Here is a 15,867-nt window from a genome sequence, read left to right as displayed (position 1 = left end):
AGACACTCCCCTCTCAAAAATAATGGCGTCCAATTTACGACGTTATTAAGTTGCGAGGGCATGTTCGAATCCCCAGAAATGACGTCATGATAGAACGATGTTTTATCGTGAAATAAACCATGCCTCGCTCAATGTTCTTTGCGATTTATCGCAAAGCTATCTAATATGTAATAAATAAAAACGTGGGCTGCTTCTATAAAGAATCTTTATTGATGCTGTATGTTAAACACTGTATGGTTCGGACAAAACACTTTTTTTTAAAACTAAAATCATCACGTCTTAATATTCGCTTATCATCCGATAATTCTCTTGAACTTGAGAGCTTGTAGTAACATAACCTGCGTGTTACAACAAATTTCATATTCTTATCAGTCCATATGATAGGGGGTCTGCTATCGTCTTTGTGTAGGGTTCCGACAACAAGTCCTCGACGGGGTCATCTCAAATACGTTCAGTACAGTACAACCAAATACAGATTATCTAGGGGCGATATAATCTACTGGTCTGTAGAGAGAAATAATGCGCATGATTCATATGTGATGTATGTTTGGTACCATAAATCAAGGAAACATATGAAGGCATATACACGTGTTTTTTCTATCGTCCTGGGATATCCAGTATTCCACGGTGACAATTTTTTTTTCATCACAAAAACGTCATTAGTCTATTAATGAAAACAAGATAAAAGAATCCATCCACTATAATATAAATAATGTATACAATTTTATTTAATATGTGAATTTAATTATTTTACCTTAAAACATTCAATCAAAAGCAATTAACACTAAAACAAAGTAATGTGATGTAAGCTGTATATTTCCTTGATTCAAGAATGACATCTATACGATAACGCTTCTTTAGATATATATATATTAATCTCCATCGTCACACATGAATGATGTAAATGCAGGGTTACGCCAAGGCGAGCGTGTTGGTGGTTGTCTTTTCCTGTGTTTGGCAGTATACGCGGAGTCTTTGTCACTCTCTGTTCTCGAGCTCGTCACATAATAAAGCGACGCAGCATTATTTCTCTCAGTCGTAGTTTTTTGAGCGAAGAAGTTGTTGAACAAGTTTAATCAAATCTGCTTTGGACGTCTGCCGATCACTTGCTCGAACATCACATCGTGAGTTAAAGGAACACGCCTCTGTAAAATGAAATCAAATCATGAGGCCACTTTAGCAAAGTTTCAAGGCGGTTTTACGCCGCTTTGTGCACAATTTCGGTTTTATTACGATATTTCGACCTGATTGTGGGGTGGTATTTGTTTACCACTTTGGTGAAACCCACGAATGCGGGCATGGTGCTAACAGATCAATACTAGGGGTGAATCTTGGGTTTGAACCCAAGACCAACTGAATCTGATAGCCAAGGGATGTAATTCCCCATACCTTTATCCCACTGAGCTACCCCTTTTTAAATATGATATAGTTGAATTTAAACTCGAATTTGGATAAGATTGGACGCAACAAAATAATTTCAATGTAAAGACAAGGAACCGTAACTGATGCCAGAGAGTGAGTGAGTATGGTTTTACGCCGCTTTTAGCAATATTCCAGCAATATCACGGCGGGGGCACCAGAAATGGGCTTCGTACATTGTACCCATGTCGGGAATCGAACCCCGGGTCTTCCGCGTGACGAGCGAACGCTTTAACCACAAGGCTACCCGACCCCTCGTAACTGTTGACAGAAAAACTCACCTTCATCACAGCACACTCCTTCGGTTACACAGTGACCTTGACCTCTTGACCCACAGGCTGACCCCCGTATTACACATGGCGTGGTGCTTTCGTTTTCCTTTTGGCAAATACTGGCTTCTTGGGTTCCAAAATAACATCCAATGTCACTCCCACAGCAAATGTTCGGTCCTACACATTGTCCGCTACCACCGGGACCACAAGCCATACACTGTAAACACAATGGTATTATTGTGAGTGACATCCATGAGTGAGTACATGTTCTTTTACGCACAGTCAGTAATGTTCAGACACAATAAATAATCAATGAGTCACAGAGAGAGAGAGAGAGAGAGAGAGAGAGAGAGAGAGAGAGAGAGAGAGAGAGAGAGGGAGGGAGGGAGAGGAAAGAGAGGGGAGAGAGAGAGGAAAGAGAGAGAAGGAGAGAGAGGAGAGAGAGAGGGGGAGAGGGAGAGAGATAGGGAGAGAGAGGGGGGGGGGGGGAGAGGGAGAGACGGCTGACTGAAAATCACTGCTGACACCAGGTGTTCTCGAAAAGAGTTATTTTATGATGTCATCAATCTAATAGTGAGTAAGTGAGTATGATTTTACGCCGCTTTTAGCAATATTCCAGCAATATCACGGCGGGTGACCCCACAAGTGGGCTTCACACATTATACCCATGTCGGGAATCGAACCCGGGTCTTCCGCGTGACGAGCGAACGCTTTAACCACTAGGCTACCCGACCGCCCCCATCAATCTAATAACTAGTGTTAGGATAAAAGCGACAAAATCATTTCCATAATAGCAACATAACAGATTTGAATGCATAAATTCCGACTATATCATGAGTATGTCTTTCATGATTTGTTTGTTTGTTGTTTAACGCCGCACTCAACAATATTCAAGCTATATGACGGCGGTCTGTAAATAATCGAGTCTGAACCAGACAATCCAGTGATTAATATCATGAGCACCGATCCACGCAGTTGGGATACGATGACATGCATCAACCAAGTCAGCAAGTCTGAACACCCGATCCCGTTAGTGGCCTCTTACGACAAACATAGTCACCTTTCACAGCAAACATGGGTTGCTGAAGACCTGGTCTTCATGTTATGTCGCTTATGAATCACTATCAGACAGCGATTATAACAGGTGTTCGCGAAAAGGTGAGCGTGTTCTATCCCACCGGTGGTACACGTCACAAACACATGCAAAGGCAAGTTTTGCACCTAAAAAAGCACCCCATGTACTTGGTCGAGGGCCTAGTACATGACAAAATTGCAATGAGCTTCCCTCACTTCTCCTCGAATGTTGATGGTGGTGTAGTTATGGTGATAAGTTTGTGTACACTGACACATTATATCTGGGTTATTAATTTCTGTAATTAATAACATATTTACCCCATAGAACGAACTGACTAATGAGGCACGTGCGCGAGGGGTGCAGCCGTGAGCCAAAAATGTTAACATTATCATGTTACGATGAGATGCACATGATATTTACAAATTGGCCAATTATTTGTGTGGAAATTTAGTCCCGGTGTCAGAATTTCCGAAAGCGGTTAATATTTCCACACATTTTCACAACCCGCATTTTCAGTAATTATATATTATTTTTAAATGACACCAACACAAAAGTGTTGTTTATGATGTATTGACGACGCAATTTGACATTTAGAAAGTGTTATCAGTTGCATGTCATATTCACAGAGTGAAAATGGTAGCTCCTTCAAAAGGCTAGCCCATTGTAGGGTTGTGAGGGTCATATTCTTAAATGATAAAATACTAAACCCTCGTTGGATTACTTTAACAGTTTTGTAACTATGTTAATATTATATATCGGGAACAACTGTGCTATTTTACTATCATTTTATTTTAGTATTTTATATATTTTATGCTAAAATTGTTATGTATTTCACATTGGTTACAAAATTAACAAACAATACCGACGTACCTTTGCGCAAGAAGTCTTTGTATATTTCATAATAAGTATTTCAATAAAGTGCATTTTACAGCTATTATTATGCATGCATGCATGTATGCACACACACACACACACACACACACACACACACACACACACACACACACACACACACACACACACACACACACACACACACACACACATTGTAAATATGAAGTCTGGTCCAGACACTAATGGGTTAGATGAACGACCCACGTCGTATCGTAACGATAAAACATAAGGACACAATATCACACATATGTTTATTTGGAGTTATGATGTAGCAATGATGAAAAAAGGTAACTGGAATTATGGGGCTCATGTCAAACATCATGTCATTTTGAAAACATACATGTATCTATCATATCCCTTATGTTGCATCACAAATTACTGAATTTTTTTTAATGGTTATGCACATAAATGGAAACACGGAGTCTCGCAAGCAGGCAATGAAACTGGAAGAAATGGTAACAAACTAAGAACCTATTCTACTTTTAAATATGAATTTGGTTGTGAATTTTGAGTAAATTGTAACATCTCTCGTCCATATAGAAGGGCACTGGCCCTTTTTAGATGTGGTGTAGCTCCCCTAAGAGTTGAAACTGGAAGATGTGATGGATGTCTTTTATCTGAAAGAATTCATCATCATCATCATCATCATCATAATTATTATTATTATTTATTTGTGTTTAATTTTGTGTATCAAATGTTGAGATAAGACTTTAATAAAATATTTGTCTGTCTATACTTCTGTCATATTAGCCGCCCGATCATCATCAGCTGAGATACGGCGAGGTAGCTGATCGAAGGGCGTGGTTCTATTTCCAACATGGGTACAGAGTATGAAGACGCATCTGTTGTAATCCATTGTGATGCGCCTGGCTTGATATAAAAAGCTCACTCGCACTTTGCAATAAATATGGAGTATACGGGATGCTGGGAGTCCCTAAGGTGACGCGATAATAAGGTAAAGTCAGTACTACCTTTAACTCAACCTATTGTTAATGCCAAGGATTTTGGTGCGATATTTGATTTAAAGTATCAGATCAAATGGTCGTATGAGGAAATATGCCATGCTTTCAAGAGGAGTAAATGCTTGGGAGTCGATCCAAGTCTCTACATAAGCCATTTATTTACCCTCAATATGCTTTTCACTTTCCAAATGAGCAGCCCACACTTTTGCTAATGCTATTTTATGTCTGCTGGAAACTACCCAAATCTAATACTGTCCAAAGTTGCTCTTTTGGTAAGTATGTAGAGGCGTTATGGCTCTGGGAACCGCAGATGCGCCACATTAAGAGAATACATTATGTGTTTGTAAAGTGTACGTCGTTCATGTCAAAATGCTATCAAGCAAAGGATATTTAGAAAGCCTTCGTGATGAAATACGAATGCATCTATTTGTAGACCAGGCTTTTGGATTTGGAAATGTTATTTAGTTAAATATCTATCTTATACTTCAGGGGAACAGTGATGATCACTTATCTCAGGGCAGCCAAGATTTGAGTGACAAACACGCAATGACATTTTGGCCTGATACATTTGACCATTTCACTTTGTATGTGTTGGCAGGAAGGATTGACCCATGCGTTTTCAGTACATTGTCAGGTAGAACAAAGGGCATTTTAGAATATCGCTGTTTACCGCTTTGGTAATCATAAACCATCAACGGCCAAAAATCACCAGTCTCGATTATCCGCCCAAACAGACTCCATTGTGCATAAAAGGCAAAATAGCGGTGAAAATTATATGAATGGATCACTAAAAGATGTTCGTGAAAAGGGTAAGCATCCTCATCCACAACTCTCGGGTATGGTGCGGACGAGGAACGTTGTATAGAACAGTGTAATTTGATTCATTTACGGTTGTATTCGTTATCCAGTAAGATGTATTTCGATGGCTTGAACATGTTTTACTTATATCATGCTGAGGATGTGTATGTTAAACGACAATTAACACTGCGATTTCAACGTAAATTTCAGTAAACTACGGTTATAACGAACAGGGACTACTAATTTTAGTTCGATATAGCTGTAGTTCGTTATAAGTACATATACAGCATGACTACAACAAGTAGTCGGGACCAAAAAGTAAGTTCGTTATATCCGTCAGTTCGTTATAACCGTAGTTTACTGTATATGACTATTGCCTTCAAATGACGATTAAGCAGTGTCGCGGACACACGAGGGTTCGATTTCCCACATTTATACAATGTGTGAAGCCCATTTTGGTACCCCCACCATAGCGTAGCGTGGAACCAGACTGTTAACTAACTGTTATGTCGTACCAGACTGTTAACTCACTGTTATGTCCTAACGCTGTGGAAACATTTTGCGAAACATATGTGTTATGAACTGACAGACCACTTCGCAGCCGATACACGACATGCCCTAACGGTACACATCAAATGTCATGCAGCAGGCATGTTCACGAAACTCAAAGATAAAAGGCAAATGAAGAGGTTCAAGCGTATGCTTCTAGGAGAAGGAACTCATTGAGCCCCTGCAAGCTGCGGGACATCGGATCCATCTGTGTCGAGTATCTGTCTATGACCCGGAGAGAATCATGTTATGCGAATATAGGACAGTTTGATGGGGTGCACGGACATGATGAAGTAAACACTCAGATTCAAAACGTCAACGCCAGACCATCATCAGTCTCGACAATCTGTGGAACCATTACCTGCCGATTCCATAGGGACTAAAAGACAAACTAGTGGTGAAACTGATATGAATGGATCTCAAACGACAATGATGTGTAATTTTTGGTAATTTAAGCGATTTGAGTTTAATATTAAAAGAAGTCCATAATCTTTTAAAGAAGAAAGATAAACTATAGATGTTGCTTGTGATTTCCATTATTGTGTCCATTTGTTAAATCAAACACTCATTAATCCGGACGATCATCTGATGGTTCGCGTAAGTGTGTTTCCATCCCATGTGTGCGATATTTATATGTAACACATGTTGTAGGAATCAATCGTCTTTTTTAAAAAGGATAAAAAGCTTTTTGGTACACATATTAGGTCGCGTAGTTGTTATCAGGTAAATGATTTCACATGTAAAACTCTTCAAAAATTAAAAAATTTTAAATGGTAGGTAGTATGGCTGAAGTCAAGGCATAACATTAAATTAGAAGTTGATTTATTGATTGTCTATAGGGAAATTAATACCTTTTTGAATTTTTAAGTATTTTATGTCTCCGATATTTCAAGTAGAAGGAACATTAATTGGAATAAACGATATTCAATGAGCACCATTTACATCGAAATCAACATTCTAAAATGGCATAACAGTTTATGGGAAGATGAAAGTTTGAAAGTCACACACAAGCAGGTCAATATGAGCAAAGATTAGACTATCTTTGTCGATGAATACTATCACCTAAACTGTAAAATATCGATTGGGAATCATGTTCTATTTCCTGTAATGTTATCAAATCCACGCCCGATTAGAACCATCATCTGAAATACGTCACCGCTTGGAAGCATCAATTACTGAGAAAATATTTGCAAACATAATAAAAAGTTGCCTTAGCGAATTCAGTGTATCGGTTTTAATTTGTCTCCCTTTTAAAACAGTTAAGAGGTAGCCATGTCAACTCTACTGAAATCATCGCGAGGTCTCCACTAGCAACTGACAATCTTACAGGAATGCCGTTTTTGCGGTAAAGTATTATATTTATCTTGCACATTAATGTGTCAGTCAGCAAAAGCAAGCGTGGACCTGAGAGGAGACAACGTGTAAGCTCACAGGTCATCAACCAATCAGCGTCCCAAGTGAGATGAGCGACTAATCGCTATGACGTTCATTCCATTTTGAATGGATTAAGAAAAGCGAAATTGACAATCCGGTCCAGGAGAAGAATAGGGGTTTTCCCATTAAGCACCTAAAGTCATCAGCTCGCGATTCATATCCAAACATGCGGCTGCTATTGATTAAAGTGAAAATGATACGGCAATGACAAGGTGAAATTAACAATAAATGGACGTTAAGCACGCGCCTATGTCTCGTGCTCTTCACGTTCAACTGCCAATCAAGGCATTAAGTTGGTTTAGCCTCGGTTTCGTGGTTAGTGGAAAGGTTTGGATATTATTTGGCTTTTTGGTTGGGGAGCCACCAGGGTCATGCTTAAGGGGGTGCACTTCAGAAGAATTGAGAGGAAATTTGTTAGCATCTTGTGTCTACTTAAGACATGTAAATGTCCTCCCTTCTGACAGGGTCTGTTTTATGTAGCCTAGTGCAGTAGAAAATACATTATCTTTAAAAATGAACGCTTAAAAATGCATTCTTTCTTAAAAGTTCATTTAAACCATGAACAGGGCTGATGTTGTGGTTAAACACCACTTAAAGCACATCTTCGCATTTTCATCGAGACAGGCCTCTCTGTCTCAAAAGCAATACGTTATCGATATCTGTGTAAGAATTCATAAAGTCGACCTTACGGCAGTAAATAGAACCCGTTTCATAAATTAAATAGAACTTCGAGGTAAATTATTGTTTCCTTGAGAATTAGTATAACTTTTTTGAGCATTTCTTCATTTCGCCATCCCTGAAAGTCAAACCATGGAACCTTTTCCGTTCCCACCCCATCTTCATCCATCACTCTGACAAAGGAGATAACAAGTATAACCTTTTCTATCTATACCTGACGTGACGTACACTAGAATCATGCGATAAACTAAAAGCAACATTCTTCCCCTAATAAAAGAGCCCGGCACTTAAAAATCAAAAGCTGCAATACCCGGAAGTGAGCTGTCAGTCATGGGTATCAAATGTAAGACCGCGCTGCTCTGTCTCTTAATCCAGTTTGGCTTCACATGTCTGAAATTTTGGTATTGCATTGTATAACTACAGAGCAGATGAACGAATCGTGATAAATGGGTATATAAATTCTCATTTACATACTTTTCGCAACGTTGCATATCTTAAACAACTGAATAAGACAACACTTTGAGTGAGATAGGTTGCTATAACGTCCCGATGTTGTAGTAATGTCACGGCGAGTCAGTTTAATGTGAGAGGAATATTCAACGCGACACTGGTCTAGGACGTTACCAACTTCAGTTGAAGGGACACTATTTGACCATTATTGAACGACACAGATGTGGACATACCTGAAGCATCAGTTAAACTTTTTGGCCTCATTCCAATGTTTTAGGGGCAGTGGGGTAGCCTAGTGGTTAAAGCGTTAGCTCGTCACGCCGAAGACCCGGGTTCGATTCCCGACATGGGTACAATGTGTGAAGCCCATTTCTGATGTCCCCCGCAGTGATATTGCTGCAATATTGCTAAAAGCGGCGTCACTCACTCACTCACTCACTCCAATGTTTTAATTTTGCCAATCAGAGCAGAAATGTGATTCATATGGTTAAAGAAACCGATCAACAGATGTGGAAACAATGTTGAAGGGGATACCAACTTCCCATCTAAAAGCTGCTGAGTTTAATTCGGGTGCCCTCTGTATGTTGGCTTACGTAGTAGCTGATCAACTCTTTCTGTGCCTGTAATGTGTGTGAGTGAAATATTACGATCTTAACAAACTAAGCCTGGGCGGTCGGTGGTTTCTTAATTCAGAGGGGATACGGGTGGCCCAGTCGTCTAAGGCGCCGCAATTTGCTGTGCAGAGTTGCGTACTTGGTGGGTTTCACCGAAGTGGTAAACGTCCGATACCTGCATCACTTCGGGCTTTCCTCCCACATTAACATGACACGCCGCGATATAACTGGAATACTGTTCAAAGCGGCGTTAAACCCAACTCACTCACTCACTTCGAACAGTGATGATGTCAGTATGTATAAAGTGGCATGGCCTATCACAATTGGACACACGTATAGTTACCATCACAGGTGGCCTACTCACTCACTCACTCACTCACTCACTCACTCACTCACTCACTCACTCCTTAATTCAGATGGAAAACACAATCAAAAGACTGGACTGACACCACGCCACTGCACTTAATATCTTTGCTAATACCACAGACTTTAAATTTATAACCTCAAATATTCGGGTCCAAGTTCAATTTAGTGTAAATTGATCTACAGATAACGCAGCTCTACATGGAAATCACAGTATACTTTTTTTGATGAACCACTATCTATATTTACCCAGACACAAACAACACCCTACACACTTCTCAAACGCAAGTACTGCCACCCCCCACCCCCACCCACCCCCTACCACCCACACACCCCAAAACGTCACCCTAACCCTTCACAGCACCCTAATCCCACTCCACAATAATTAGGAGACGTAAATACGTCAATGACGAAGCGCGTTATCAGTATCAGGTTCCACACAAATCTTCAAATTTTGACATGCAAGGATCAGACAGTCAGTCGTAAGGTTAAAATAACACTTAGCCGTCACAGCAATCGGAGATAAATGTTGCATATGAAATGCTATAATCCACCGAATATTTGCTGAAACGAGAACCCTAACAAACAAAAACAATCTGGTGAATGAAAGCGTCCATCATATCATCCCACAGTGTTAGCCTGGGTTTGGTTGCACGGAAGAATATTCTATCTATGGATATGTCGCATGTATTTCGAGGTGTGTAGGTGATTCCTCAGTTTCCTGTACATTTACATAGTTTATTGAGTGATTACACACACAGATTGGGGCCTACCGTCACCATCAGTCACGTCGGTGGATGGTGTAACAAGCGCGATCTCATCTTCCAGGAGGTCACTTGAGCCTCGCGATGTATAATTCTGGTGATTTAGTCCTGACTATTTGTATATGAGTACTGCTTTTTATCTATAACTGCATACCTGAAACGCTGGAACATCATTGATATAATTCACATACAAATCGTGTGGATACATTTGTTTAATTGTTTAATTTTGTAAATACCTTTGACCGAGACTGGGAAAAGACCGTAGTGTTTCTGGACTTTTGGGTTTCCAGAATTAAAATGGGACGTGTTATATTTTGTTCTTAATTTCGTGACATGGATGATTAAAAAATGAATAAAATGTGCCCAAAACGTGCATTTTGTGTAAAATGTTTCGTGTGTGTAATGCATACTTTCCGTGTATAATGCATATTGTGTACATTTAGACTTTTATCAACGAGTGATGATATATTTGATATCAAAAGTCACGAAGGTAAATTTCTATTTGTCATCTAAAATTCCAACAAACAAGCGTCGGTGGTGATGATTAGTGATGTCATTTCATTGTGACGTCATAGTATCCGATGACGTCACAATGGTCTCCAAAGCATTGTGATGCAATTAAATTGTAGCCTCCTATTGTATATCCTCTCGTGTATATCGCTTGATATCACCAATTCGATGTATCTTGTGGACGCCAGTTTCGAATGATAAAACGATTACTGATAAATTCATGATTGTTTTTTTTTTCAATCTTGTGTAAATGATCCTCCCCCCACTGTCTGCTCGTGACTAATACACCAACACCATTTTGTTCATAGTAAATAAATCTACCCAGAGAGTGAAATGGATCAAATGGCCTTTGCTTACTTCTTTGCCGCGCTTCGCCAAGATTAACTCGTTTATATTTAAAATTTCACAATCTGAGACCTATCACGTGTGGCTGTACAGGGACTTTGCCTCCTTTAGGGGTTTATCTACAATGGGGACTACTGGAAATTGATTTGTCTACTGTTTGGGTCGACACGAATGTGAAACTGACATGTTTGAACCATATTCGATAAATTCTGATCAGCAATCGTCACAGCAATATGTCACTATGCCAACAATACTGACCCAATTTGTGAAACTTCGTCCCAATCATTTTACCCCCTACCTGACCCAGCCTCACATAATCCCGCCTTCCCCAGACGCATTTTATATAAAGTATCTATATGTCACTTTATCAAACACTTTAAAATGTTTAAAATTTGAAATTCATAAGTCTTTAAAGATTACGCATTCATTTCATTTCCCGTTACACTAACAGTCACATGAACACTCAACAGGTCAACACGTTTTAAAGATAGGTCAGATCACTCAAGTTATATCTCTTAGTGTGATTTTCCTGTTGTAAATGACAAAACTAACAAACCAAAAGAAGTCAACGGCAATTTGAAAAGGCAAAAAAACATTAGTGCGCATTCGGGTTGAAGTTGCAGAGTTTCTAGACGTGTGAGTTGTTGACTAATGCCAACAGCCCACTATTGTAGACGGGCACAAACATAGCTTTCTCTGTGTGCATTGATCCCTGCTTTCTGATGCAAATCTGTGTTGTCTTCCTACTTAGATGCCTCGCTGTGTAGGGGGATAATGTGTATCCATCTAGTCCTCACCGCCTGGTCATTGAAGAACGACGCCAGGCATTTACGCTCGTCGCCATCATCATCCATCATTTGAAAAGAGTCAGAGCAGCCAAATTGTTGTGTTTGTTTGTTGTAAATTTGACGACCTTTTAAACGCGTTAAGTATTTGTTTGGGGAGAATGACTCACTGTCCTTTATTCACGGGGTTCAGGATCATGTGATTTTAGTTTCAGGGGACAGCATACAAACGCTGATTTTGGGGAAAAATCATTTCTTTGTGAAATTGGGTTTAATGTCGCGTTCAAGATAAGTGCATATATGTATACACGTCTGGTATACGTGTGTGTATATGTGTGCATGCGTGTGTGTGTGTGTGTGTGTGTGTACGTGCGTGCGCGCGCGTGTGTGCTGAGATACCATGCCCCAGGTAAACATGGCTACCCCACTCAGACACAGCATATTGAATTCGAGCCGACCAGTCCTTGTTTCATCTCTTTAGTGCAGAGCGCCAGGGTAACAATAAAAACCGTCGGTTAACGTCTTTTGGTGCGACACGGTCAGGAATCGAACCACCGACCTTCCGCTCTCCGGACAGACGCCCTATACCTTAAACCACGAGGTGGAACTCCCAGGTTCACTGACCTCTGGACAGAGGTCAAGCAGTAATCAGTTTGTCGGAGACCAAATTAGCTGTATTCTAAGACCAGTACTCCATAACCTAGGTCTTAGAGGCAATATACATATTTCAGGTATTTATGTTATGAAGCATTAATTTATCATCACAAGAACATAGGTGAACAACTACCATTCACACATCAAGTGACTAAACAGTATTTGATGAACGACAGATACAATGGGTGAAGGTAAAAATAAAGCTGTTTGCCGCTTTTTGCACTTTTTCAGCAATATCACAACAGTTGTGCTTTTAACAGTTCAAACTCAAAACGTCAAATCCAGAGGACAATCAGTCTCGATTATCTGTCGACTCCAATGACGCACAAGGCAAAACAGTTATTTAAACTATATGAACGGATCACCGAGAATCAGTGATGACACCAGGTGTTCGTGAAAAGTGTCATCATTTCCTGCGCAACCGGAACTATTAGAAATCCCGTGTTTTCGGCGTCACGAGCGGTCTCTTCAGAGGCTATCGCAACAACTCTCAGTCTTGACCTGTTGTCACGTACGTAAATATAAGAAATGCTCCATATATCAGTCAATATCTAGTATATGCAGCCTCACTATTTGGGGGTCACGCAGATAATAAAAGATAATAGTGTTATAAAAAAAACAAGTCGCATTTTCAACTTCCAAGAGTGCAGTGCAGTTGTATCTGGAATGAACAATTTTTATACCCGGATTGACTAATACTCGTCATGTATTGCACGTGCAAGGGCTGAACAGCTGGTTGCGTTCAGACTTGTGTTTTGGGTAGCTTTTCACTTTTGATATTCGTTGTCATATTTTTCAGCTTCAAAAAGAGCATCTAATTAGTCTGACATATGAATAAACAACATTTTTTCCGCCTTTAAATCACACTGTCATCCTACTCAGACCTATTGACGCTTGTTGGCATGTATTCATGTTTAACACACTACACACCTAGGCGACCCACCAGTGACGCTGAGTATAAGCTATCACTGAGAAAAAATCCCACTGGTTAATGTCCGAAAGGTTGGTGAACTATAATAATGGCAACTGATTTGCTATTGGCAAATACATATGTATTGTGCAGTATGTATACTTTATTCAATGTAAGTATGTTCAATTATTCATCATCATTTTATTCAATGTAAGTAGGTTAGCACTACTAGGAAAAATCAAATAATACTGAAACATTTCGCTCGTATGAAAGAGAGTGCTTCGTACTGAGATTAAAAATATACCAAGTCTATAACATATTAGCGAAAGCCGATTAAATCATGTCCACACTTAAATCGATATTGACCCTATTATTTGGACGTTACATTCTCTTATTTCCTATTAGGCGAATACAATAACAGCCCCGTCGTCTCCTAATCATACCATTTCAAACATACACGCCACACAAATTCCAGACGAGTTCCATCGCGTAACCGTACACTTGTATGACGATTTTTCAAATAACTTTACACTAAAAGGCCAGAGTGCTGGAACGGTTATAATGAAAGATTAACGAGCTTGAATTGTTAAAACGTGATATTATTCTTAAAAAGATCTGCATTGATACGAGCTTGTAGTTTTTAGAGCAATCGTGTTTGAAGAGTATTATGAATGATGGCAAAGGTGATATGTACATACGAGACCCTTTAGTACGTTTTACCTTTGTTATTACCTGTCACCACCACCACCGTCATCATCATCATCATCATCATCATCATCATCATCATCATCATCATCATCACCATCTTCTTCACCATCACCATCTTCTTCATCATCACCCTCATCACCTTCTTCATCATCATCATCATCATTAGATTATAATATACAGATACAAATAAATAAATGCAACAAAGAGGTTTTGGTAATCCTGGCACAGTCAAGCTAGTTAGGCTCATCACCAGCTCAGGGCCCTTGTCCCCTCAAAATGCAGCCCAGACAGCGAATGGAACTTCTCCAAGGAAGCGCTGCCTAATCGAACTCACCGAGACTGTGAAGGGATTCAATGTATGTAAACGTTCAATATTGCTGAATAGATACCATTATCGCCAATGTCCTCTTGTGTAAGCCCTCGTAGCCTCACAATGATATAGACAATGAATTAACAATGCTTTCCAGTAAACTCACGCATGTTATGTATGTGAGTGAGTGAATTGACGTTAATGCCGCATTCAACAGTCTTCCAGCATGACGTATGTGCGTTATGTGGGGATAAAACCCTAATGCTGGTTAAGACGTTACACCGCGAACAGCTGATCCTGGCAAACCAAAGGGGCACAACTTTGTCAAGAGATAGCCCGCGTAGTTAATTCCAGTTCTGTGATGAAGTAATGATAGATTATATTGCCCAGAAAGACAAGCTCTGGACCACAGGAGGAATAAAATAACACATACGAGTATCATTCTCTCGTTACCTTGATGAAGTGCTTAATTAGCTCGAAATTAATTCGAAGACGCAAACCCTAAACCGTTCTTTGATCAAATAACAGCAACAAAACCCTTTGCATAAACATCAGAAATCCATATATCACAGAATCCATTGGGCGTAAAAGGCAAAAAGCGGGTAAAAATTATGTGAAATGACAACTTAAAATCAGTGATGACACCAGGTGTTCACAAAAAGGATAAACATAGCACTCATCCCTCAGACATTTTGCAGAAAACAATACGTAAGAAACACAATACAAACGATATAACAAAATACGTTACTGGTGTGTGTGTTTTATCACGTGCTTGCTTTAAATGCCTATTAAGGAATTGATTACAATTGCGTTATCATAACTATTCAGGCATTCGTAGGATGACATAAAAATATTTTTAATTTATAAACCTTTCAATATACTAATATTCCAGAACTATTTTATAAAATAAAGCAAAAAACGAGTAGCATATGAATTTGTATAACGTTAGTCCCGTCACATCCCACTAAACGTCAACTTGAATCTGAAGTAAAAGTTCAAGTCTAACATGACAATGAAATCAGCGCAGTAAGATTGAGGACACCATGTGTCTATCACTGCTGAGTGCTCCAAAGAGTCAAAAGGTCATGAAGTTCATGTTCAAAACCAGCCTCAATGGCTTTATTCGCCTGTAATATAATCCCGTCCATGGAGACAGGCATATTCCCCACGACTGCGTTGGTCCTGTGTAAACACAATTTCACCTATTTATCAAGTTTCGTGTATATCTAACTGACCTTTGAGTTCCAACAATAGAACACTGCTCTTGTAATACGATCAATAATGACAGTATGACAGTTATGTTGTCAGTGTCTGTCGATAATGTCATTTGGGTGTGTTTTTAAGAGCCTTCGGGGGCTTTTCAATGTCTCATG

The 15,867-nt window shown here is 39.6% G+C and overlaps 1 protein-coding gene across 1 annotated transcript in view; it reads right to left on the bottom strand.

Moving 5' to 3' along the window:
- Positions 1-656: 656 nt before the first annotated feature.
- The window catches only part of LOC139452242 (conopressin/neurophysin-like), a 28,026-nt gene continuing 12,815 nt past the window's right edge, over positions 657-15,867 (bottom strand). The window contains exons 2-3 of the mRNA XM_071233641.1: positions 1,701-1,908; positions 657-1,145 (exon numbers count right to left, since the gene is read on the bottom strand). Coding sequence (XP_071089742.1) covers positions 1,033-1,145; positions 1,701-1,908 — 321 coding nt within the window. The 3' untranslated portion in view covers positions 657-1,032. The remainder of the gene's footprint in view (positions 1,146-1,700; positions 1,909-15,867) is intronic.

The sequence above is a fragment of the Haliotis cracherodii genome, unplaced genomic scaffold (genome assembly GCF_022045235.1).
Source record: "Haliotis cracherodii isolate W230 unplaced genomic scaffold, xgHalCrac1.p SCAF_9, whole genome shotgun sequence".
Taxonomy (NCBI): Eukaryota; Metazoa; Mollusca; class Gastropoda; order Lepetellida; family Haliotidae; genus Haliotis; species Haliotis cracherodii.
The sequence above is the reverse complement of the archived record's forward strand: the minus strand, read 5'-3'. Positions and strand labels throughout refer to the sequence as shown.